This window comes from Plecotus auritus (genome assembly GCF_963455305.1).
Source record: "Plecotus auritus genome assembly, chromosome: 1".
Classification (NCBI taxonomy): Eukaryota; Metazoa; Chordata; class Mammalia; order Chiroptera; family Vespertilionidae; genus Plecotus; species Plecotus auritus.
In genome coordinates this window covers 192,485,503-192,510,398 of record NC_137770.1, presented here as the reverse complement: position 1 = coordinate 192,510,398, position 24,896 = coordinate 192,485,503, and the positions used below count along the sequence as shown (strand labels likewise).

Here is a 24,896-nt window from a genome sequence, read left to right as displayed (position 1 = left end):
GTTCATATTATTACAGGTGTTCCTTTTTTTTCCCCCATAGCTCCCCTCCACCTGATTCCCCAACCCACCCCCTTAACCCCCTGCCACTGTCTTCATCCACAGGTGTAAAATTTTTGTCCAATCTCTTCCCGCACCCCTCACACCCCGTTTCCCCCGAGAATTGTCAGTCCACTCCCTTTCTATGTCCCTGATTCTATTATATTCATCAGTTTATTCTGTTCATCAGATTTTTTTATTCACTTGATTTTTAGATTATCTTGTTGATAGGTATGTATTTGTTGTCATTTTGTTGTTCATAATTTTTATCTTTACCTTTTTCTTCTTCCTCCTCTTCTTAAAGAATACCCTTCAGCATTTCATATAATCCTGGTTTGGTGGTGCTGAACTCCTTTAGCTTTTTCTTGTCTGTGAAGCTCTTTATCTGACCTTCAATTCTGAATGATAGTTTTGCTGGGTAGAGTAATCTTGGTTGTATGTTCTTGCTGTTCATCACTTTGAAAATTTCTTGCCACTCCCTTCTGGCCTGCATATTTTCTGTTGAGAAATCAGCTGACAGTCATATGGGTACTCCCTTGTAGATAACTAACTGTTTTTCTCTTGCTGCCTTCAAGATTTTCTCTTTGTCCTTTGCCCTTGGCATTTTAATTATGATGTGTCTTGGTGTGGTCCTCTTTGGATTCCTCTTGTTTGGGGTTCTCTGCACTTCCTGGACTTGTAAGTCTATTTCTTTCACCAGGTAGGGAAAGTTTTCTGTCATTATTTCTTCTAATAGGTTTTCAATATTCTGCGCTCTCTCTTCTTCTGGCACCCCAATAATTCGGATGTTGGTATGCTGAAAATTGTCCCAGAGGCTCCTTACACTATCTTCATATTTTTGGATTCTTTTTTCTTTTTGTTTTTCTGGTTGGGTGTTTTTTGTTTCCTCATGTTTCAAATCTTTGGTTTGATTCTTGGGGTCCTTTGATCTACTGTTGAATTTCTGCATATTCTTTATTTCAGACAGTGTATGCTTAATTTCTGACTGGTCCTTTTCCATTTTTTTGGCATTCTCATTAAGATCTTTAAAGGTCTCACTAAGTTCCTCAGAGGTTTTTAGCAGATTCTTGAGTAAACTTACAAATGTGGTTTTGAACTCTTATGTCCAGTAGTTTGCTTTCCTCCATTTCTTTCATTCGTGACATGTTTCTTTGTCTCCACATTCTGGCTGCTTCCCTGTGTTGATGGGGTGGCTTTGTGTGATAGGTGACCTATAGGGTCCAGTGGTTCAGCCTTCCCAATCACCTGAGGTGGATACTCTTGGTGCACCCCTTTGTAGGCTGAGTGCACAGTCTTGTTGTAGTTAAGCCTTGATTGCTGTTGGTATACTGGGAGGAATTTACCTCCAGGTCAATTGGCTGTGAGGACCCACTGTGTCTGTAATGCAAGAACTGCTGTGCTGGAGACACCCTTATAAGGCAGGACTTGTTTCAGTGGGGCTTTGGTGCTCACTGAGTCTGCCTCTTGAATGTGTCACTTATGGATGTGAGAAGTTGAAATCTGGTGTCGTCTCACACTGACAATTAGGTACACTGGCTTCTGGATCTCCAATGGCATGCAGGTAAGCTACTGTCTGAGGCCACCCAGCAGGAGCTACAGTGAGGTCTGCAGATTTCTCCTGGTCTGACCAGAGCTGCAGTTTGTTAGGTTAAGCTGCGATAGGGCAGGCCATTTATATGCAAAAGCTGCTGCACAGGGTTTGGGTGGGTTTGTAAATTGGATGCGGCGGGGTCTCAGGGAGTCACTAGGGCATGGCAAACAGTGATGGCTGCCGGTCAGCTGTCTCTGCGTCTCCGCGTTTCCAAGTCCCCACGTCCCATGCCTCAGCACAGTAAACAATGATTCTTGCACGCAGCTCTGCAAGAAAGCCACCCTCACTTTCCAACCCGATGGCAGACAGTCCAGCTTTTCCCCGTAGGGGTCTGGGTCCCCAGAGTCTTGCCGAAAACTGAAGTTCAGAGTAATGGGGAACTGTGTCTCCCTTCGGGTTGAAAGAAACAGCGCACCCAGTCGCCAACCACCAGCCTCATTCGCGCGCCTGCGTACCTCAGCTTTTCCGCGCTTGTGCACGTCTCAATGCTCTTTTTTCTTTACTTCTAGTTGTAGAACTTCTACTCAGCCAACTTTCCCGTGTTTCTGGGTGATAGACGTTTTGTCTTTTAGTTGCAGTTTTGGTGTGGTTGTGAGAGGCAGCACGTACAGGTGTATACCTTATGCCGCCATCTTGGTTTCTACTTTCAACTTTTCAAATCCTAAATTTCAAGCTACAACTCTTATAAACTGTATATAATTGGGTCTTTTTTTAAGTAATTGGGTATCTGTTCCATATAATTAGACCCATCATACCTATGAGACAAGGTCACCAAAGCCTAAACCAGGCCCCAGGCCAGCTCTGGTCCCTCAGTGTAGAAGAGTTAAGCTGAAGGTTCACATCCAATGGTGCCACAGACAACACTGCAGTGTCAGAAAATTGCCTTTGTGCTATCTCAAGAAGAGATCTAACATTCTCACAGTGCACAGTACAGATGTATCAATTAACAGGAACAGTTATAGGGAGAAAAACTAGCTGGAACAATTCAAAAATCCCAGCTTCTTAGCTACTCAATTAGCTGGCCAAGCCATCCTCCAACACAGCCTATACCTATCTTACCTAATAATAGACAAACATGTAAATTGACCGTACCTCCACTACGCCCACAGCCAATCAGAGTGAGTATGCAAAGTAGAAGGCCAAAGATGGTGGCCGCCCAGCTGCTCCAGGCACAGAGTGGCCAGGCGGGGCAGGACACCTGCTATGAGACGGAGGGTGGGGGTGAAGGAATGTATAGGAGCGGAGTGCCGCAGCACAGACAAGACTGCAGACTCCAGGGTCTGCAGCGAAGATGAAGATGACAGACTCCGGCGAGAGTCTGCAGCGAAGACGAAGATGGCAGACTCCAGCCGGAGCGAAGGCCTGGGTCCCGGGTGCCGGAAGAAAACTAGTGCTGGATGCCAAGGGAAGGAAGGCCTAATCTCTTTGTGCAACAGGCCTCTAGTTTAAAATAATCAGATTTTTCTAAAATTTTAATGAGTATCTATCTGTTTACATCTAACATAGTTAATTAAGTATTTGAACTTAAATCTACCAATGTACTTCTTTCTATTTGAACCACATATTCTCTTCTGTTCTTTTTTCTCTTTCTTGCCTTCTTTTTGGTTAAATATTTGATCACTTCATTTCTCCACTGTATTAACTTGTTATTTATACATTAGAGGCCCGGTACACGAAATTCGTGCACAGAAGGGGGGGTGTCCCTCAGCCCAGCCTGCACGCTCCCCAATCTGGGACCCCTCGAGGAATGTCTGACTGCCCATTTAGGCCCGATCCGATTGGGCCTAAAAGGGCAGTGGGACATCCCTCCCAAAATCCAGGACTGCTGGCTTCCAACCGCTTGCCTGCCTGCCTGCCTGATTGCCCCTAACCGCTTCTGCCTGCCAGCCTGATCACCCCCTAACCACTCCCCTGCCAGCCCGATTGCCCATAACTTCCCTCCCTTGCCAGCCTGGTCACCCCTAACTGCCCTCCCCTGCCAGCCCAATTGCCCCTAACTGCCCTCCTCTGCCAGCCTGGTCACCCCTAACTGCCCTCCCCTGCTGGCCTGGTGGCCCCCAACTGCCTTCCCCTGCAGAACTTGTCCCTTCCAACTGCCCTCCCCTGCTTGCCACCTTGTGTCCACATGGGGGCGGCCATCTTTGACCACATGGGGGCGGCCATCTTGTGTGTTGGAGTGATGGTCAATTTGCATATTACCTATTTATTAAATAGTATTATGTCACTATTCTTTTAGTGGTTATTCCAGAGATTACCCTGTAGGGATTAAGTTTACTTTACACATGGTCCAGACAATGAAAGAACCATGTAACACTAACACCATTTACTCTTGCCCCATCTTTGTGCTTTTAAGTAATTTAATTCTACATATAACTTAAATTCCACAAGACATTTATATATACCCCACAAATTTACCCTTTCTGTTCTTTCCTTAAGTACAAGTCAGCTGATGAGAAATTCTCTCCATTTACTTTCTCAAAAAAAAAAAAAATCTAATCTGTATCTATCTAATTTGCTGATAAACTCATCTGCTAAATTCTTAAATCTCCATTAAGAATGAAAATTTTGCCCTAACCGGTTTGGCTCAGTGGATAGAGCGTCAGCCTATGGACTGAAGGGTCCCAGGTTCTATTCCAGTCAAGGGCATGTACCTTGATTGTAGACACATCCCCAGTATGTGCAGGAGGCAGCTGATTGATGTTTCTCTCTCATCGATGTTTCTAACTCTCTATCCCTCTCTCTGTAAAAAATCAATAAAATATATAAAAAAAAGAATGAAAATTTTAAGTTTGGAAATATACACCATTCATCATAAAAATATTCATGACTCCTTTTCATAGTTTCTAATTCTCTGCTGAAGTTTTTCATCTTTTAAAAAAATTTTCCGAACATATTAATCTGTTATTTTTACAGAGTGAGTCTGATATTTCCATCACCTAGATCTCTTGGTTTTGAATAATTTGGTCTGGTTGCCTGGTCTGCCTGTGGCTCAGTTAGCTGACCGTTGTCCCATGCACTGAGAAGTCACATGTTCACTGTCTGGTCAGGGCACACCTAAGGCAGACTTCCCTAGGCGTCCCTTTACTTCAGGATGGTGGCTTCTGATTTCTTGGCTCCCTTGGTAGGTCTCATATGCCAAACAGATTTTTAAAATATATTTTATTTTGATTTGTAGTTGTTCTTGGTGGAATGAATCTGCAACAAGCTAGTTCTGTAAAGCCAAAATAAAAAATCCAGAGTTCCTGGTTTTCAATCTAGGTTTCATTTCCTAGGTGTGTAACCTTGTGCAACTAACTTTTCTGTGTCTAAGTTTTCTCATTTGAAAATATAAAATGGTACTTTTTCAAAGGATTTTTGTAATGGTTAAATAAATTAAATTATATAAACTACAAATAAGAACTCATCACATATTATAATGCTCAATTAATGTGAGATGCTATTTGTATCATTATTAAAGTTAATAGCATCAAGAATTGTAAACAACTAAAGTTACACATCTGCCTCTAAGAAACATGAAAGTATTTTTTAATCAGTTAGTAAACTGAATAGAAGTATACATAACATTTAAAAAAAACATTTTTAATTTTTATTTATTTTTAAAACTGATAAATTTTCTCTTATTTTAAAAATGTTTTTATTGATTTTTTTTTTTTTAGAGAGAGAGAAAGGGAAAAGGAGAAAGAAACATCGATTGGCTGCCTCCTGCACATCCTATTGGGGAATGATCCTGCAATGCACCTGACTGGGAACAGAACTGGTGACCTCTCGGTGCAAGGGATGACACTGTAACCAACTGAGCAACCTGGTTAGGGCACTAAATAATGATTTTGGATGAATACTTTAAAATAAAATATTGGATTAAAAAAAAAAACTTGTCTAAGCATAGCTCAAAAATTCAAAATTCATACATAAAGATACCACCATGCAATATTTTGAGTAATTTTATATGCACAAAATTTCTGCAAGAAAAAAAAGACAAAGTTAACTGGGGAAAATGTTTATAACCACATTAATAAGAAAGGATTAATTACCTTAATATGCTGTGGACTTTTTTTATAGTTCACTAGGAAAAAAGGACAAACCACTTAATGGGTATCAGAGTTCACAGAAGAGGAGTCCAAAAGACACAAAGATATGAATAATTTTTTGCAATATAAATCTAGTGAGATCTTTTATTCAGTTAAATTCTCAGTGAGTAAAAATGACTAATGAAACAGGAGAACACAGAAATAGACACACGCAAATATAGTCAACTGTTATCTGTCAGAGGAGCAAAGGCAATTCAATGGAGAAAAGATAGTTTTTGCAACAAATGGTGCTGGAAAAACAGGACATCCACATGCAAAGAACTGAATTTCAACACAGATCTTACACCTTTCACATCAGCATTATAGACTTAAAACTCTTACAAGGTAACGAGAAAATTTAGTTTTCCTTGGGTTTGGTGATGATTTTTTAGATAGAATACCAACAGCACAAACTATGAAAGAAAAACACTGAAAAGTCAAACATTATTAAAGTTAAAATTCTGCTCTTAAAAGACACTGTTAAGAGAATAAAAAGGAAAGCCAGAGAAAATATCTGCAAAAATCACAGTAAAGATACAGGAGCCGTCTAGGTTCCACTCCAGAATTTCTAGAAACTAAATGGCATCACAGGAATGCAACCAGCAAAACCGACTATGAAAAACTACAGGATATAAACAACCCAACTTTTCTTTTTCTTTTTTTAAATATATTTTTATTGATTTCAGAGAAGAAAGAAAGAGAGAGAGAAACATCAATGATGAGAGAGAATCATTAATTGGCTGCCTTCTGCATGCCCCCTATTGGGGATTGAGCCTGCAACCTGGGCTTGTGCCCTGACTGGGAATCGAACTGTGACCTCCAGGTTCATAGGCTGACTCTCAACCACTGAGCCATGCCAGCTGGGCCCAACTTTGTTAAAACAAAAGGGTTGGGAAAAGAAAAACAGGAAGATGAAGAAACTAAGAAATATTAATCATTCACAAATTTATCTAAATCCCAAATTCAAACATAGTGTACAAAAAAAAAAAAAAAGATGGCCCTAGCCAGTTTGGCTCAGTGGATAGAGCATTGCCCTGTGGACCAAAGAATTGCAGGTTCAATTCTGGTCAAGGGCACATACCTCATATCTCAGTTGCAGACTTGATCCCTGGCCCCAGTTGCGGGAGGTAGCCAATCAATGTGTCTCTCTCACATCGATGTTTCTCCCTCTTTCTCTCCCCCTCTACCTTCCACGCTCTCTAAAAATTAATGGAAAAATATCCGTTGGTGAGGATTAACAAACAAAAAACAAAAAACAAAAACACAGGACTCTTTCCCCCTCCCCATGTGGGAGTCTGTGCTTATTTCTCAATAAATTTCCACTTTTTACTATACCATCTTTCGTCCGTGATTTCATTCTTCGAATCCACTGGATAAGAGCCTGGGAATCATCCTGCCCAGAGGAACACCACGCGTTCCAGTCCAATTTTTCCGTATCAGCATCATCCCATGCACCAAGAGGTCGCAGATTGGATTCCTGGTCAGGGCACATGCTCAGGTTGTGGGCTAGATTCCCAGTAGGGGGTGTGCAGGAGGCAGCCAAAACATCGATGTATGTTTCTCTTTCTCCCTCTCCCTTCCTCTCTCTCTAAAAATCAACAAAAATTTTTAAATAATAATGAAAAATAAAATGTAATCTCAATAACAAAATGTTGTAAGCTTAGGATTATAACATGTTTTGAAAGTGTATTCAGATGTGGAATAAAAGTAATTAGCAATGCCAAAACCGGTTTGGCTCAGTGGATAGAGCGTCAGCCTGCGGACTGAAAGGTCCCAGGTTCGATTCCGGTCAAGGGCATGTAACTTGGTTGCGGGCACATCCCCAGTAGGAGGTGTGCAAGAGGCAACTGATAGATGTTTCTCTCTCATCGATGTTTCTGACTATCTATCCCTCTTCCTTCCTCTCTGTAAAAAATCAATAAAATATATTAAAAAAAAAAAAGTAATTAGCAAGTATAAGCAAGAGTCAGCTTTGGAAATCAGAACTGTCATTTTTTTTCCTCTTTAAAAAAACAAAACAAAAACAAAAAAATTAATAAATTAAAAAAAAAAGATAATTGGTGAAATGTGAATTAAGTAGGTATTTAAAGGCATAGAGGATTATGGGTATGTTAAAAAAATAGTGTCCACACATTTGTAATACCTTAGTTAAGGGCAAATGCCCGGGTTGCAGACTCAATCCCCAGTAGGGGATGTGCAGGAGGCAGCCGATCACTGATTCTCTCTCTTCATTGATATTTCTATCTCTCTCTCTCCCCCTCTCCCTTTCCTCTCTGAAGTCAATAAAATATATTTTTAAAAAATTCTCATAATCTAACTCTCTCTTTATACACTTTCCACTCCCTCCAAAGCATTATTAATTCTAATCAGAGAGGCTGTTTTACTGTTCCATGTGTACATCTTACCTATTTCACTGCTAGTCCTTTACTCTTGTGGCTGACATCCACTCTAATTCAAATCTACACAAAACTTTAGCTCAGGGATGCTTGCTCAACTCATCCCAACTGTGGTTGAATCCCCTTATATAGGATCTTGTGCCATCACATGTCTTTTCTTGCCTTTGCAATTTTACATGTTTGTATAATTATTTGATTCCTTTGTCACACTTCCCTCTTACACCTCCATAGATTTTGACAAACAGGGGGCAATCAGGCCGGCAGGGGAGGGCAGTTGGGTGATCATGCCGACAGGGGCGGGCAGTTGGGGTGATCAGGTCAGCAAGGGAGGGCAGTTAGGGGCGATCAGGCTGGCAGAGGAGAGCAGTTAGGGGGTGATCAGACCGGCAGGGGAGAGCAGTTAGGGGGCAATCAGGCCAGCAGGGGAGGGCAGTTAGGGGGCGATCAGGCCAGCAGGGAGAGCAGTTAGAGGGTGATCAAGCCGGCAGGCGAGGGCAATTAGGGGGCCATCAGGCCGGCAGGGGAGAGCAGTTGGGGGTGAACAGGCCAGCAAGGGAGGGTAGTTGGGGGCGATCAGGCCAGCAGGGGAGTAATTAGGCGGCAATCAGCCTGGGCAGGGGAGTGGTTAGAGGGTGATTAGGCCAGCAGGGGAGAGCAGTTGGGGGCGATCAGGCCAGCAGGGGAGCAGTTGGGGGCAATCAGGCAGAGGCGGTTAGGGGCGATCAGGCAGGCAGGCGGGCGAGTGGTTAGGAGCCAGCGGTCCCGGATTGGGAGAGGGATGTCTGATTGCTGGTTTGCAGGATCGGGCCTAAACCAGCAGTCGGACATCCCCCGAGGGGTCCCAGATTGGAGAGGGTGCAGGCCGGGCTGAGGGACACTCCCCCCCTCGTGCATGAATTTCATGCACCGGGCCATCTAGTATTTTTATAAATATAAATGCTGAAAAATATTTTCACAAATATTTACACATTAATACTTTTGTTTCCTTTTGAATTTTTACCAAAAATCCCATTATATTCTACCATAAAAAATTATTTTTAATGATCTGAAACTCACTTAAATCCTCTAATTTAATAGAGAGAAAAAATTAGAATCTATCTGAACTATAAGCAAGTTTTAATAATCTCATTTTTTAATTTCTAAGAAATATGTCAAAAAGGCTTGTTATCAAAACCTATCAAATGATAGGTGCCTTGTTTAGGATATTTCCCATTGATTTTTAGAGAGAGTGGAAGGGAAGAAGGGGGGGGGGAGAGAGAGAGAGAGAGAGAGAGAGAGAGAGAGAGAGAGAGAGAGAGAGAACTGATTGGTTGCCTCCCACATTTGCCCTATCCGGGGCCAGGGATCCGAACCTGGGTATGTGCCCTTGACCAGGAATTTAACCCACAACCCTTCTGTGTGTGGGCCAACGCTCTAACCACTGAGCACACTGGCCAGGGCATAAGGTTTTTTATCTTTGACTATCATAGATGTCTGCATTTTATCTGAATTCATCCAATGATACTTTTAGGATTTGGATATTGCAGTATGTATACATAAATTTACCTCAAAAGAAAAAAACTCCAAACAGTGAATTCCTGCTAATGGTATGCTAGATGAAAAATCTGGGGAGGAGTATAATGAATTTGTGCAACTTACTTTGAAACGCATTTTAAAAACGCATTAATGGATAGAGGAATGGACAGATAAATGATAAAGCAACTATAGTAACATGTTGAATCTAGCATTTAATTACAAAAGCAACATAGAATTCTACTCAAGCTAGAAGACCTAGAAGTAGGAAAAGTTCAAAAAGTTATAGAAATTAGAAAAGTAAGGAACTTTTCTTAAACCATCTGCACATAGCTTATGCTCTGAAATTCCTCACATGGGAGTTGAGTACATTCTGCATTCTAAATAACTATGTGGTGATTCAACTATTTACACAGACAGAGCAAACAAGAAAGATTTGCTTGCCAAATAAAAGCCTACTCACCCCCACCCCCCAAAAAAGGAGTACTCACTTCCCTGGGTAGGAAAGCAGAACTGAAAAAAGGTGTATATGAAGTGAATTGAAGAATGTCCAGGGTAACTTGCATAGACTCTCAAAAGTAATGAATAGGACATTTGGAAGATGTATTCATGTCCATTATTAAAACATTAAAGAAAAAATTAATCTGAAACTAATATAAAATATTTAATATAAACTATAATTGAAAAATAAAATAAAAAAAAGAAATACATTAAGTGGGAAAAGAAAAAGTAGCCATCAACATCACATAAAGTGTGACAGGCCTTACATTTTAAGAATATTTACTAACTCTCAAGACCAAATTTATGAGAAAAAAGTGTTTCGAGATTTCTGACCATTGCTTCTTTGATCTAATTATCCAGAACCCAAGCTCTGTGAACCTTTACCTTTCTTTTATTTTCCCCCCTCTAATAACTAGGAATTTTTTTTACTGACTTTATTGGGGTGACATTGGTTAATATAATTATTTGGGTTTCAGACGTACAATTCTATAATACATCATATGTATATATTGTATTGTGTGTTCACCATCCCAAGTAACCTTTACTTTTCTTGAACTTCAGTTATCCAAAAGTTCAACTATCCTGAAGCCTTTAGATCAGATTTTATATAAATCAACAGCCCAGCTTCACTCTTTGTGCTAAATCACCTACCTTTATGAATAGAATACGGTTTCCCCATCCCAGATGTGTATAAGCATAAAAATGCAAAAATTAAAAAACAAACAAACACCCAGCCTGCTGGTGTGGCTCAGTGGTTGAGCTTCGACCCATGAACCAGGGTCACAGTTTGATTCCTAGTCAGAGCACATGCCGGGGTTTCGGCTCGATCCCCAGTAGGGTGTGTGCAGGAGGCAGCTGATTGATGATTCTCATTATTGATGTTTCTCTCTCCCTCTCCCTTTCTCTCTCTGAAATAAAAAAAAAACACATACTTTAAAAAACAACAATAACAAAAAAGACACCAGATAGTTATTCTAATAATAAAATGAAAGGCAGACTCAGAAATGAACTAGATGTTGCAACCATCAGGTAAGGACTTTAAAATATTAAAAAACCTAGTGGGAAAGAAGATAACATCGAGACAGAAACTATAAGATATAAAGATTCAAATAAAAATAAGATAAATACAATTACCAGAGGTGAAAAAGTCCTTCAATGGGTCCACTAGCAAACTCCACAGAACTAAAAACAGAACCAATTAATTTTTATACTAATTTATACTCTGATCAGTAGTGATCTTCTCATGTCACTTATCAAACATCTATTTAGTTCTTTTTTTCCTATTTTTTCATCACCATTTATCCCCCCTATACTCTCCTCCACCTCCACCCACCCACCTACAGACCCCCACAATCACCACCTTATTGTCCCTATCCATGAGTTCTCTCATTCTTAGTGAATCCAGGTTTTGGGGTACAAATATTAACACCAGATCACCAAAGTTCTTGCCTTCAAAACTGAGTACAAAAGAAAAAAATATTTTTAGACTACTTCATTGATTTTTAGAGAGAGATAAAGGGAAAGGGGGAGAGAAATATCACTGTGAGAGCACATCCATCAGCTGCCTCCTGCATACCCCCCACTGGGGATCAAGCCTACAACACAGGCATATGCCCTTGACTGGGAATCCAATCGGCAACCTCCTGGTGTACCGGAAGATGCCCAACCAACTGAGCCACATTGGGTAGGGCCAAAGGGATAATTTTCTTTAAAAGGTAGAACAAGGATATACAGGACAGCAGTTAGGAAAGCTGCACTTCTATCACTATTCTATAGGTTTCCCATTAGCCAAATAAAAGATGTTGCAGAAGGGCTAAAGAATCTTGATGAGCCAAAAATATGCCTTCTGAAGTAAGGGAACACAGCAGTAACAGGCTGTAGCGTGGACTTCAGGAGATAAGAGAGGGCCAGGAGGAGTTTGTCAAAGGTATCTGGTGTGTGCATCACACCACAACAGAGAACTTGACAATGAGGACATACCTACAGGAGTCTCCAAAAACCTTCCTAAATGCACAACTCTAAAAATCCATACTTGGACACCTGTCACAAGAGGGCACTGACAGCTGTATTACAATACAATAGTCCTAGTCATATAAAACTTGGTCCTTTTTCTTCTAATCTTCCTTCCAATTATAAGTCAAAAGCAGAATGGGGGGAAAGGGATAAGAATGAAGAAACAGCCCACCCCGTGTGGCTCAGTGATTCAGCATCCATCCAGGAACTAAGAGACCACAGTTAGATTCCTGGTCAGGACACATGCCCGGGTTGCACGTTCGATCCCCAGAAAGGGGCGGGCAGAAGACAGCCAATCAGTGATGTTTCTCTCATCGATGTTTCTATCTCTCTATCCGTCTCCTTTCCTCTCTCTCTAGGAAAAAAAAATTATGTTATAATAATAGTAATATCATCATGGAATGGGTATTTAAAAAAAAAAAAAGAGTGAAGATCACACTTCTCTTTTCGACTACATGATCCCTGAGCCAACTCAGATCTGCGTAAGAAAGAAGCTTTCAACAGGATATAAGCTTTTGACTAGACTTTCATAACTATGTAAATTTAATCACCAAAGTAAGGCTTACAGCTAAAAATAACCTTTGGTCAAGAGGCAAGGAAGAAAGATCCAACATGGCATGGCTAAAGTAAAGGATGAGCCCAGCTGGCATGGCTCAGTGGTTGAGCATCGACCTATGAACCAGGAGGTCACGGTTGGATTCCTGGTCAGGGCATAGGCCCAGGTGGTGGGCTCCATCCCCAGTGTGGGGTGTGCAGAAGGCAGTCGATCAATGATCCTCTCGTCATTGATATTTATATCTCTTTCTCCCTCTCCCTTCCTCTGAAATCAATCTATAATAATAAAAGCATAATATGCTAATTAGACCAGACATCCTCTCGGATGAAGCCGAGGCTGCAGCCGTGGGTTCGAGGAAGCCGCTGTGGCTGCGAGGGACAGATCCAGGCAGCTGCCACAGCTGTGAAGGCCTACGCTTGCACAAATTTCGTGCATCGGCCCTCTAGTTAAAACATATTTTAAAAAATAATAATAAAGGATGAGAGAAAATAGCTAGTTCCTATTTTTATGCTATCAGGTACAGCCCATATATCAGACATATTAGTCCAGTACCACCATCTACTCTGTTATTCAAGTCAAGAATGTAGGAGTAAGACCCTAACATCCAGTCATTATGTCTTGAACCTCTTTCAACACATCTTTTCCTCTCTAGCCCCTTAATTACTAGTCCAGCTCATATTTGAAGTACTATAATAATTTAACTTAGTGATTCTCTACTCTAGCCTCAACTTTAGAATTTTAAAATATTAAGTTTAATTCCTAGGTCCCAGCCTAGACACTCTGATTTAAATGGGGTCCAGCCATTAGTTTTTTCAAGTGGTCCCCAGGTCCTTCAAAATGCAGCCAAGGTTGAGAATTGCTAACATAATTGGTATCTCTCCTAAGATACAGGCTTACCTTCCTCTAAACTATCTTTCATAATGTTTCAAGAGTCATCTTTTTAAAAATGTAAACCTCATATTATCCTAAAGGAGTAGTTTAGGATCACTTAGAGAGCTTTCAAAAATTCTGGTTCCAGGCCAAACTTTGGACCAATTAAAACAGTCTCTAGAGATAAGAACCAGGCCTGGTATTAAAGATCCCCCAGTGATTTCCAATTTGCAGACAAGGCTGAGAACCACTATCCTAGCAACAATGGGAAGCAACAGAAAGTCTTTAAGAATAATAAAATAGCCCTAACCAGTTTGGCTCAGTGGATAGAGCATCGGCCTGTGGACTAAAAGGTCCCAGGCTCGATTCCGATCAAGGGCATGTACCTTGGATGCGTGCACACCCCAGTAGGAGGTGTGCAGGAGGCAGCTGATTGATGTTTCACTCTCATCGATGTTTCTAACTCTCTATCCCTCTCCCTTCCTCTCTGTAAAAAATCAATAAAATCTATTTTAAAAAATAATAATATCTAAACTCCCCTGAAGGTAATGACTTTCTATTAACTTTAGCACCCTCCATTCTCATAATACCAAAACATCTCGGCTCCCTAAAAGGGCCACACTTTTAGACTTTTATGTATTACCTCAACCCTTAAAAACCTCCTCTGCTCACCTCTAACTAAGACCTAAGCCACCTTTAAGGTTAATACCTCTCAAGAATAGCCTCCTTTGTACAAACCTTCCCTGACACACACAACAGAGATCATCAATACACCTGTGAAAGTTAATGATTCCGCAGGGCAATTCTTAATGTTTAAATATAACTTTTCTATTGAATTACTTAAAATTAAAAATTTATCTGATTCATGTTTTTATCCCCAGTTCCTATCACTATGCATAGCATACAGAGGTATTCAAATATCTGTTGAATTAATTCCATTTAAGTAAATAATTATCTATATTATTATGCAGATAGAATTCCATTTTAATAAACTGTAAGAAACATCATATTTATACATTATAGTCAAGAAACCAGTAGCTAGACTTTTGAAAAAATGTAAGGCAAATGTTAATGTTTGTTCTATTTATGAACAGTAACAAATTAAGAAAAAAGGCAGGTACAAAGGGCAGTATGTTTTCAGAATCACAAGGGTGGTACCTTACAGAATAATAATGCTTGGGTTTCCAACTGAATTTGTCCTTTAAAACATATCTTTTCAAAATGTCATGCTGGTATAATGAAATCTGTATAATTTAAGAAAGTGAGCTAAGACTGCTTACTTGACCTAAAAGTAAAATGATAGGTGCTCTGCCACCTTAAAATAAAACAAATTATAAAAAGCTTTTAAATGCTTTGAATGAACTGCACATAAGCTTCAAAACTTTGATAATATGGTTACCAGCATGTGATGGCAGTTTCTAGTACTCTGGGTACTCTGTTACTCATCAGAAGTTCAGCTCTCCATAAAACAGCTTAAGCAAAAGAACAGAGTATTTTATCAAAAAGAGTTATATTAAACATTTTAGATTTATATATCATTATACATACATGTGACTTACCCAAAGACAGTAATTTTGCACAAATATTAACTAAAGAGTTAAACACATAATGTATCATAATTAAAAGAGCTTTGTTGTACCCATATTCATATAGGCCATGAAAACCTTAGCATACAAAATGATTACTATGTTACTATGTGTTTAGAGTACGTGTTTTATGTCATATATCCTTGATTACTAAATTAACCCAGTATTTACTGAATGTCTATTCAGTTGCCTGGGAATATATTAAAACCGAAGGTATTTGAAGTAACTATAAAAAATAAAGGCATTGACCACAATACTTGGCATTTGCGGTTAAATTTTTTACCTTATTTGGCGATTTCAAAGGTGAGATGGCTATTTTATTTGGTGTCTGTGTTGTAGAATTTAAAGTTGATCCAATAACACCACTTTCAGATATTGTTATGGTCTTTGATGGAGTCCCAGGAGTAGACTGTGAAAGAACCCTACCTGCAAATGAGAGGCAGCACATCAGTTTGACTTTTTACAATAACAATATAAAAATGTATGTGACGATGATCTACCCTCACAACGACTATAGTATATGTTTACTATTTCCTATGTATTCACTTATGAACTTCAACATTCAAGTGAGTTCCTAATGAATTATGATGAACCTAAGAGGAAAGAAGCAAAGGAGTGTTTCTTAGCAACACTTAGTATCTTAATATCACTTTAAATAAAGTCCATGAAAACACCTCTGCTCACATTCCCATCAATCTTGATAAATCTATCAGAAAATAGGCTCAGGACAACTAAGCAACATGCCCTGTGTGACACAGATCCTAAAAGTCAGTATTTGAAGTCTTAAAATTTCAATCTCTGTTTCCTACTATACTACAGCTGTCTTACTCTTTGAACTTAAACCACAGGATACAATTAAGTCCACATCTATAGAACATAGTTACTGAACTAACTTGAACACTGTATGGTTTATTACTGTCTGATTTTAGACTGCCAAAAGAAAAAAAAAAATCTTCCTGGCCAGATTCCAAAAAGAATACAGAAATACTGTGTTCACTTCTGAACAATACCCTTCAGCAACAACACAAAAAAACTGTAGTGTGTCTAGAGAGCTTAGGGAATTAGAAATCATATCATGATGAGTTGAAATACTAAAATTCTTATCATAGGCAATAAAGGAATACAAAGACATGATATATCTCCAAATTCTTAAAAGACTGTGTCATGTCCTGGCCAAGTGACTAAGTTGGTTGGAGCATCATCCTGTACACCAAAAGGTTGCAGGTTAGATCCCCAGTCAGGGCATGTACAGAGGGCAACCAATTGATGTTCTCTCTCTCTCTCTAAACATATTCTCAAGTGAAGATTTAAAATAAAAAAGAAACTGTGTGATAGTCATTAGTGCCATTCATCAAGTATTCTGGGGACTTGGTAGAGCTGCACTTTCTATCCTTCCCCATTCCCTGTGGTTAGATTTGGACCATGGGACTAGTTCTGGCCAATGAAATATGAGTAGAAGTAAGGAGTGTCATTTCTTTGCAAGAACACTTACTTCCTGTGGAGACCTTTCAAAGCTCTTTTTCTCTGCCACATTTGAGGTGATGGCTCACCTGTCAGTCTGGGTCCTGGAGAGATTCATGAGAAGAATCCCCCTCTCTAAATCCACAATGGACATGCAGAAAGTCATGAAGTATAAACAGAAAAATAAAAACTGGGGATTTTTTAAAAAACTTCTGAATTTAGAGATTATTTATTATGGCAGGAAAACCAAGATTATCTTGACTGATCCAGGCTGTCAAGTTGAAGGATTAGAACCATCAGCTGCACAGCACTAATGCATAGAAATAAAAATATTACGCTTAGCACTAAGAAAAAACTTCTAACAAAATTTTCCAATTGAAATGACTGTTTCAACACATGAGTTTTCAGTCACTGAAAGTGTTTCAAGCAGATGCTGGTTAATCAAATCAACTGAGGGGCCTGCTTGTTTTTCATCAAGATAGCAAGCACTTCTGATTATCTAATCTCCAAATCCCTTTTTATCCTTAGCTCTATAGACAAATTCAAGCAAGTATGCAAGTTATACAATATCACCCTGAAATCAGTTTGTAAAGGATTTATAACCTAGTCAGGTGTTGTCCATCTGAATCAAAAGACATATTCCAGAAAGCTACAGATGGGGCAGTTTGGGACAGAGAGCTAACATATCTGAGCGAGGACTAATTCTATCAGATATTAATTCATTAGTGAATATTTTCACATTGATGAAGTTTGCTACACTGTAGCAACCTTGTACCTTGGGAGCTCTGATAATAAGGACCTCTGTATCTCACTTAACCATATCAAAAGTCTTGTGCAGTGGTTAGTATCAACATTTAACATAAATAAGTAAGATGAACAGATACTGTATTTATCCATAAAAGAGAAAAATCAATGGAAGATCCATGACTAAAACACAAGTCTCCCAATAGCTCGTTCCATACCACTGTACTGCTTCCATGATATACATATTCACTTAACAATACATTCACTGAAACATATCTTTGTGCCAAAAACTGCTAGGTACTAGAAGGACAGAGATAGAAGAACTACCATCAATGTGCTACATACGTACATGCTATCATACAGATGGACCATGAGCCAGTCATAAAAGGACAAAGTCAAAGTGAGAGAGACAGAAAGTCTCTGCTGGGGCTGGGAGGAGATAGGAATGGGGAGTTATTATTTAACTAGAGGCCTGGAGCATGAATTCATGCATCAGTGGGGTCCCTTGGCCTGGCCTGTGGGATCAGGCTAAAACCGGCTCTCCAACATCCCCCTATGGGTCCCGGATTGCGAGAGGGCGCAGGGCAGGCCGACGGACCCCACAGGTTCACAATCGAAGCCAGGGAGAGACATGGGAGGTTGGCCAGAGGGGAGAGACCGCGGGAGGGCTCCAAGGCGTGTCCAGCCCATTTCACTCAGTCCTGATCGGCCGGACCCCAGCAGCAAGCTAACCTACCAGTCAGAGAATCTGCCCCCTGGTGGCCAGTGCACATCATAGCGACTGGTCGACCAGTTGTCTGTCTGCCCCCTGGTGGTCAGTGTACATCATAGCAAGCGGTTGAGAGGCCTTAGCATATTATTAGCATACTAGAGGCCCAGTGCACAAAATTCGTGCACGGGTAGGGTCCCTAGACCTGGCCAGCGATCAGGGCCGATTGGGGCCTCCCTTCCTTTGTTCCATGCTGCACCCTGGTGGTCAGCACACGCCATAGTGAGCAATCAAACACCCAAGGGGACACTTTGCATATTAGCCTTTTATATATATAGATTACACTTTGATTGGTTGAACGGCCAACTGGTCAACCGGACACTTAGCATATTAGGCTTTTATTGCACAGGACTAAAGGCCCGATGCATGAAATTCTTCGTGCAAGAGTAGGCCTTCTTTCCCGCGGCTGCTGGCACTGGCTTCCCTCTGGTACCCAGGACCCGGGCTTCCCTCGCAGCCCTGGCTTCATCCGGAAGGTCACCCGAAAGACGTCTGGTCTAATTAGCATATTACACTTTTATTATTATAGATAGGTACAGAGATTCCATTTTGCACAATGAAAAGAGTTCAGGAGATGGACAGTGGTGATGGTTGCACAATGATGTGAATATATTTAATACCACTGGATTATTCACTTAAAATTATTAAAATGGTCAACTTTATGCTATATGTATTTTACCACAACTTAAAAAAAGTTAATTAATTTTAAAAAACTAGATGGTAAACCAAAAAAAATTACCATTAAGAAAAATGAGTCCTGGCCAGCATGGTTCGGTGGTTAGAACATCTGACTGGGGACCCAGGGGTCATGGGTTCAATTTCTGCTCAAGGACATGTATCTGGGTTGCAGGTTCATTCCCCAGCCCCAGACAGGAGGCGTGCAGGAGGCAACCAATCGATGTGTCTCTCTCACATCAATGTTCCTCTCTCTTTCTCTTGCCTCCCTCTAAGAAAATCAATGGGAAAAATATCCTCAAGTAAGAATTAACAAAAAAAAAAATAATGAATTTAATAGGGAGACAAACAAGAAAGACAAGTATTACAATACAATATGACTAAAAGAAATTCTAAAAAACTAGTGTGAAATTTAAAAGCAGTCTAATTAAAGTATTTGGTAGGTATGATTAAGTTTTATGGGAATACACAGAAGATGGTCAGAGTAAGAGTATTTGACTAGGGGTCAAAAGCTTCCAAGACAGGAGGTAATCCAAAGATAAAATGGATGAGTTAGCCATGAGGACAGCAAAGAAAGGTATTTCAGGTAAAAGGAACAGTGCCAAGGTCACAAGTTCACTTGGTAATCTCTTAAAATAAGTTAAATCAGTAGGTCTGGAGCTGACAGGAGGTAAAAATGAAAAAGGTATGTATGAGATCATAAATGTTTTTAATGCTAAGAAAGCACTGGCATTTTAACTTAATCCTAATGGATGGAAGCCCAGAAATGGATACAGCCAAAAAAATTCTAAGCAAGGGTGTGACAAGATCAGATTTCCATTTCAGAAAAATCACATATTTACCAACATAGGTTTATCTTGACTGACAGAAAAAGATATCCATCTTCAATGAGAAGCTCAAAAGTCATTAAAAAAAACACATCTAAATGTACTTTGATAGATCATTACCTACAAAATAAAGATAGGTCTCCTTGAATAAGACAATGCAACAGGAGAGCTACTTCTATGGTTTAAAATTTGGTTTTCATTAATTTAAAAGGCTATAAAGAACTAGTTAACAGCAGAAATTATCCCTCCAAACTGAACGTTAACGTCAACAATTCTAGTGAAATTTAATAGAAGTCTACCTCAATTTTGGTAGGGCTAATAAATCTACAATTAAAGATGAAGCTATATATATATATGTAAGATGTGCAACACATTACAAATGACCCAAAGATCCAGCAATAACATAATCATATTATAGTCAAATATAAGAGGTGAAACCAGGATATTAACTAAAAATACATTGACACTTTTTTTGCAGACACCACACTTGTTTAGTATACAATTTTCCCACATAATTTTAAAAATTTAAGGGATTCTCTCAAACTCCAAAACAGTAAAGAACATTGTACTGAGACATTCCTCTCCTGGTTAACCAGTTCCACCTATGAAAAACCTCCGAGGGATCTGGAGGCCCCTTTTTCCACAATATATCCAAGCCTTGCTCACTTTCAGCCAACTGAAGCCCACTTCCTAAACCAGCTCCAAATCCCAATCCTTTTCCAATCTTTCCTCTGGGGCTATACCTGCCTCCAATGCAGTCCTCAAGACACCAGCCCCCTATATCTACCACAAATCTCTACTGAGGACAAAAGAGAAAGAAAACATTCACTCACCCAACACTGTCTTCATATCACAATCTTTCTATGCCTTCTCTCATTTGCTAAAACAGAAGCTTTCTTACGCACAATTCCAAACCTCAAGAAAATGGCAAATCATGGCCACTGACTTCAGAGTTGCCTACTGTTACGCTGTCTGTAAACTTACCAAAGACAGTAGTAGGTGGTTTCAATTTATACCCCTTCTCCCACCCATGGTTAGTTAAAATGTGAAGCACACTCGTCAATACACAAAGGAACCTTGGCCAGGTAGCTCAGTTGGTTGGAGTGTCATGCTCCCAAGTTTCAGGTTTGATCCCTGGTCAGGTTACATACAAGAATCAAACAAAGAATGCATAAATAAGTGGAACAACCAATGATATTTTTCTCTCTTTCTATTTTCCTTCCTCTCCCTCCAAAATTAATAAATAAATAAAAATTTTAAAAGAATGCACATAAGAATGAGTAATTAGCATTTGAACTTCTCTAGTCAAAGTCTACCATCCTGAGGTGCTTCCTTAAAGCACAATGGAAATTAGAAATGAGCTCTAAATTGGTGAAAAGCATCATGTCAGTTTAACTCTGAATTAAAGACCAGTCACCATGGCTTTGTGACTTTCTCTAGAAATACTGAGCTGCTTGCCAAGCAAGGAGTTAAGAAGAAAGATGGACTTAACCAAGCTATTATAGAAAGAGACAAGGAAAAGATAATCAATGGTGTTTGCAAGGGATCGATAATGATGGGTCATGGACTCCATGTTGAATAAGGAAAACTGTGAGGACAGGAATGGGCTGATTATTAATAAGAAAGTAGGAGGATTAATGGATCAGAGATTTCAAAGTCAAAGAACTGCCAGACTAGGAGTACACAGGAACATAATCTAGAATAAAGAGAATGAAATAATAAAATCAAGAAAGAGGTCTATCCCTGGCCGGGTAGCCCAGTTGGTTAAAGCACATTGTCCCAATACCTCAAGATTGTGGGTCCGATCCCTGGTCAGGGTACATACAAGAAGCAACCAATGAATGCATAAATAAGTGGAATAACAAATTAATGTTACTCTCTCCTTTCCTCTCTCTATAAAATCAATTTTTAAAAAAAGATTTCTGAGGTCTTACAGTTATTGAGTGATGACGAAATTTTTTTAAAAAATATTTTTACTGATTTCAGAGAGGAAAAGAGAGGAAGAGAAAGATAGAAACATCAATGATGAGAGAGAATCATTGATCAGCTGCCTCCTGCATGCACCCTACTGGGGATTTAGCCCGCAACCCAGGCATGCACCCTGACCAGGAATCGAACCATAACCTCCTGGTTCACAGGTTGACGCTCAACCACTGAGCCACGCCAGTTGGGCTGATGACAAATTTTAAAGTATATAATAAAAGAGAACTGGGTCACATTATGGAATTTGCTGGCAAAATATAGCTAAAATTCTGTTATCACTTAAGTAACTGCATCATTGTGACAATTTTCTATCCATAGAAAACTGCATATAGAGCATATTAAAATACTGAAACCAAAAATTCAAACAAAAACCATGAAATACTATACTCCCATGTGTATTAATTTAAAACTATTACACTTAGCACATGTGCTCTAGAGACAAATTGCCTAGATTCAAACTCCAGGTGGCCATTTACTAGATGAGTACCTCCTTTTCCACACTGGCAAAATGGGGCTGGTATTAGTATCTACCTCACAGATTTGCCAGAGGATTATAGAAGTCACTATATGTAAAGAGCTAAGAATAGTGCAGGGCACATAATAAACACTAATAGCTAATACTATTAGTTTAAGTCTTTGTATTACTTTCATGGTAAAATTCTACCCCAAACTAAGGAGGCTAAAGTAATAGACTGATTTTGAGATAAGGCATTTTGCTGAAGCACACATTTAATAAGTGAAACATTTCTTATTAACGAGTTTGGTTTATAAAAGGTTATTTCACTAATACATTTCAAGGTGGCAGAACAGCCTTTTATAAACATAAGATAAATATATAGCTTAATAAACTATAAAGAAATATAACCTGCAATGACTGGTGGTGATACTTGAGTTGTCTGTCCTGTAACTGCTTTACTATTAATTGGTTTTGCAAAGATCAGCTTCGTGATTACTGGACCAGAGGTTGGTGTTCGAGGCTTCTTAGCAATCTGAAATATATAAATAACTATGAAGAACGTTTGTTTCTATAAAACACCTTTGCAATCACAATTAAACAAAAGATTGGTATTCAGGAGTACACATGAAGCCAGTTCATTTAACAAAATATATCTAAGTATTAATGTTAAAAAACACTTAAAATGTAGCCATTAATTAAAATATTATTACAACACCCTTAGGCTAATATATAGTAATACCTTTGCATTTCATTGTAAATCCTTATTTCAGTCTCTGGGATATAGATATATGATGAAAAACAAATATTTTAAAATAATGTTTAATAAATTTACTTAATAAACATTTAATAATAAAACACTATGACACAGCAATATTCTTTTCAAAAGAACAAATTATTCAATAAAAAAAGATGGAGCAAAGTAAGTTGAGAGAATAGAGTAAATGATGAAACCACCTATAAACATAATTAGATTGACCCCTGGAAACAAAATATAAATACACATTAAAGATGTGCTTATGATTAGATGTTCAACTTTAGATCTATATATCAGGAGTAGATAAATGAAGAACTGAATAAGTTAATGCCCTCGGATACAAAGAGACATCTTGGGCAAAACAAAGACTATTCTAAAGGCAAAACCACTCAAATATTATTTACTAAGATACTGTTCCTTGAAGAGAGACCATTTTAGTCATCTCTGGTCTTAGGTTAAATATTGGCACACTGTTAACCTGAACTAAAAGTCTTCAAAAGTCAAAGAAGGTAGAATTACCAATGTTTTTATATTGAAATTATCAATGTATGCAGAGACATAGCTTCTTCTGAAAGTTAGAAGCAGAAACTTAGATATAATAAAACTTTTAGAGCAGGAAGGGAATTAAATATTAATTTTATCTTTGGGCAGATATGAAAATTGAGGCCTTGAAAGTATTTTTTATTATTGGAAATAATGACTCAAAATGAATAAACATGACCAACTTGAATGACAGAAATATACCAGAAGCTGAACTAAATATCAGCTTGTGATCAAACTATAAACTAAAACCTTTTGTTACACTTAGCATATATTACTTTCTTACACTGAGAAAATATTACTGACAAAACAAAATGAAATATAAATCACTTTTTAAAAAAACATGGGATCAATTACTACATTAAAAAATACCCAACTTGCAAAACTCTGATATACTCAAATAAATTCATAATTGTACTTTAAAAACACTGATTCAATTTGGGAGACATACAGGAGATATTTTCCTCAAATGTGTTTACAAGCTTAAAACTCTAAAGTAAGTCAGAATATGTCATCTATTGACTTAATATTAATAATCTCAAGAGGTAGAAGTATTGGTATTTTTAAAATCCATGTCTCAAAATAAATCATCTGACTATATGAATACTTACCAATAAAAAAAAACAACACTAAACACACAACCAAAAGCACAATAATTTATTAAATGAACAATCTCAACCTGCCTTCTAGTTATGTTTTTTAATGGACCTTTGCTGAAAAATAATGATTTCTAGTTCAGTTAAGGAACCATAATTTTTACATTATAAATTCTATAAACTACCCTAGAACAAAATTACTTTATTAAGTAAAAAAAACATAAAGGATCATTTATATCAAATGTATCCAATCAGCAGATTAAGACAAAAATGAATCAAAAAGGAAATTTACAAATAAAATAGCCAAATATCCGATCAAATAATATATGGAGGTAATTTTTGGCACTGTGTTGTATAGGTATAGGAACTAGTTTGGAGTAATGCTGTTCCATAGTGCTAGTTATTTATTTCTCTTATTATAATATGCATAAGAAACATGGGAAAGTGTTTAAATATCTGTAATTAAGTGTGACTATACCTCTTCGTTACTGCCTCTGGCCTCAACTGTCACCTCTTTCCTTCATTTTTCAAGATGGGTCTCCTTCTTCCACCCTTACCTGCTGTCCATACCCTAACAGTTTCAATACTCATTAAACTTAAGACAACGCTGAGGACTGTCTAGGAAAAAAACCAAAGAATCATATACACCGTGTAATAATAAACCAAATATTCTGGTGCCTAAGAAGGAAACACATAGATGTGTAGCTTACTTGTTTTTTCTGTGCTTCAGAGCTTTGTAAGTTACTTTTGAGTTAGAAGGACTTGGGTTGCCTAAAAATAACTGGACAAGTAGAGTAATATCCTAAACAGGGCTTCTTTTGTTTTTGTTATTGTGGTGTGTGTTTTTTAAAACCAAAGTTCTTTTTCATAAACAGAATCATGGTTTATAAAAGTAACAACAATAAAAGAAGTTGTAAGAATTAGTTCCCAGTCTTTGTTTTTATTCAGTACTTAGGTGATTA

General features: G+C 38.6%; 1 protein-coding gene across 4 annotated transcripts in view; it reads right to left on the bottom strand.

The window, feature by feature from the left end:
- The window catches only part of LIN54 (lin-54 DREAM MuvB core complex component), a 68,259-nt gene that overhangs the window by 28,157 nt on the left and 15,206 nt on the right, over window positions 1-24,896 (bottom strand). For all 4 annotated transcript variants that reach the window (XM_080675134.1, XM_080675136.1, XM_080675137.1 and 1 more), the window contains exons 3-4: window positions 22,453-22,576; window positions 15,412-15,554 (exon numbers count right to left, since the gene is read on the bottom strand). In XM_080675134.1, coding sequence (XP_080531260.1) covers window positions 15,412-15,554; window positions 22,453-22,576 — 267 coding nt within the window. The remainder of the gene's footprint in view (window positions 1-15,411; window positions 15,555-22,452; window positions 22,577-24,896) is intronic.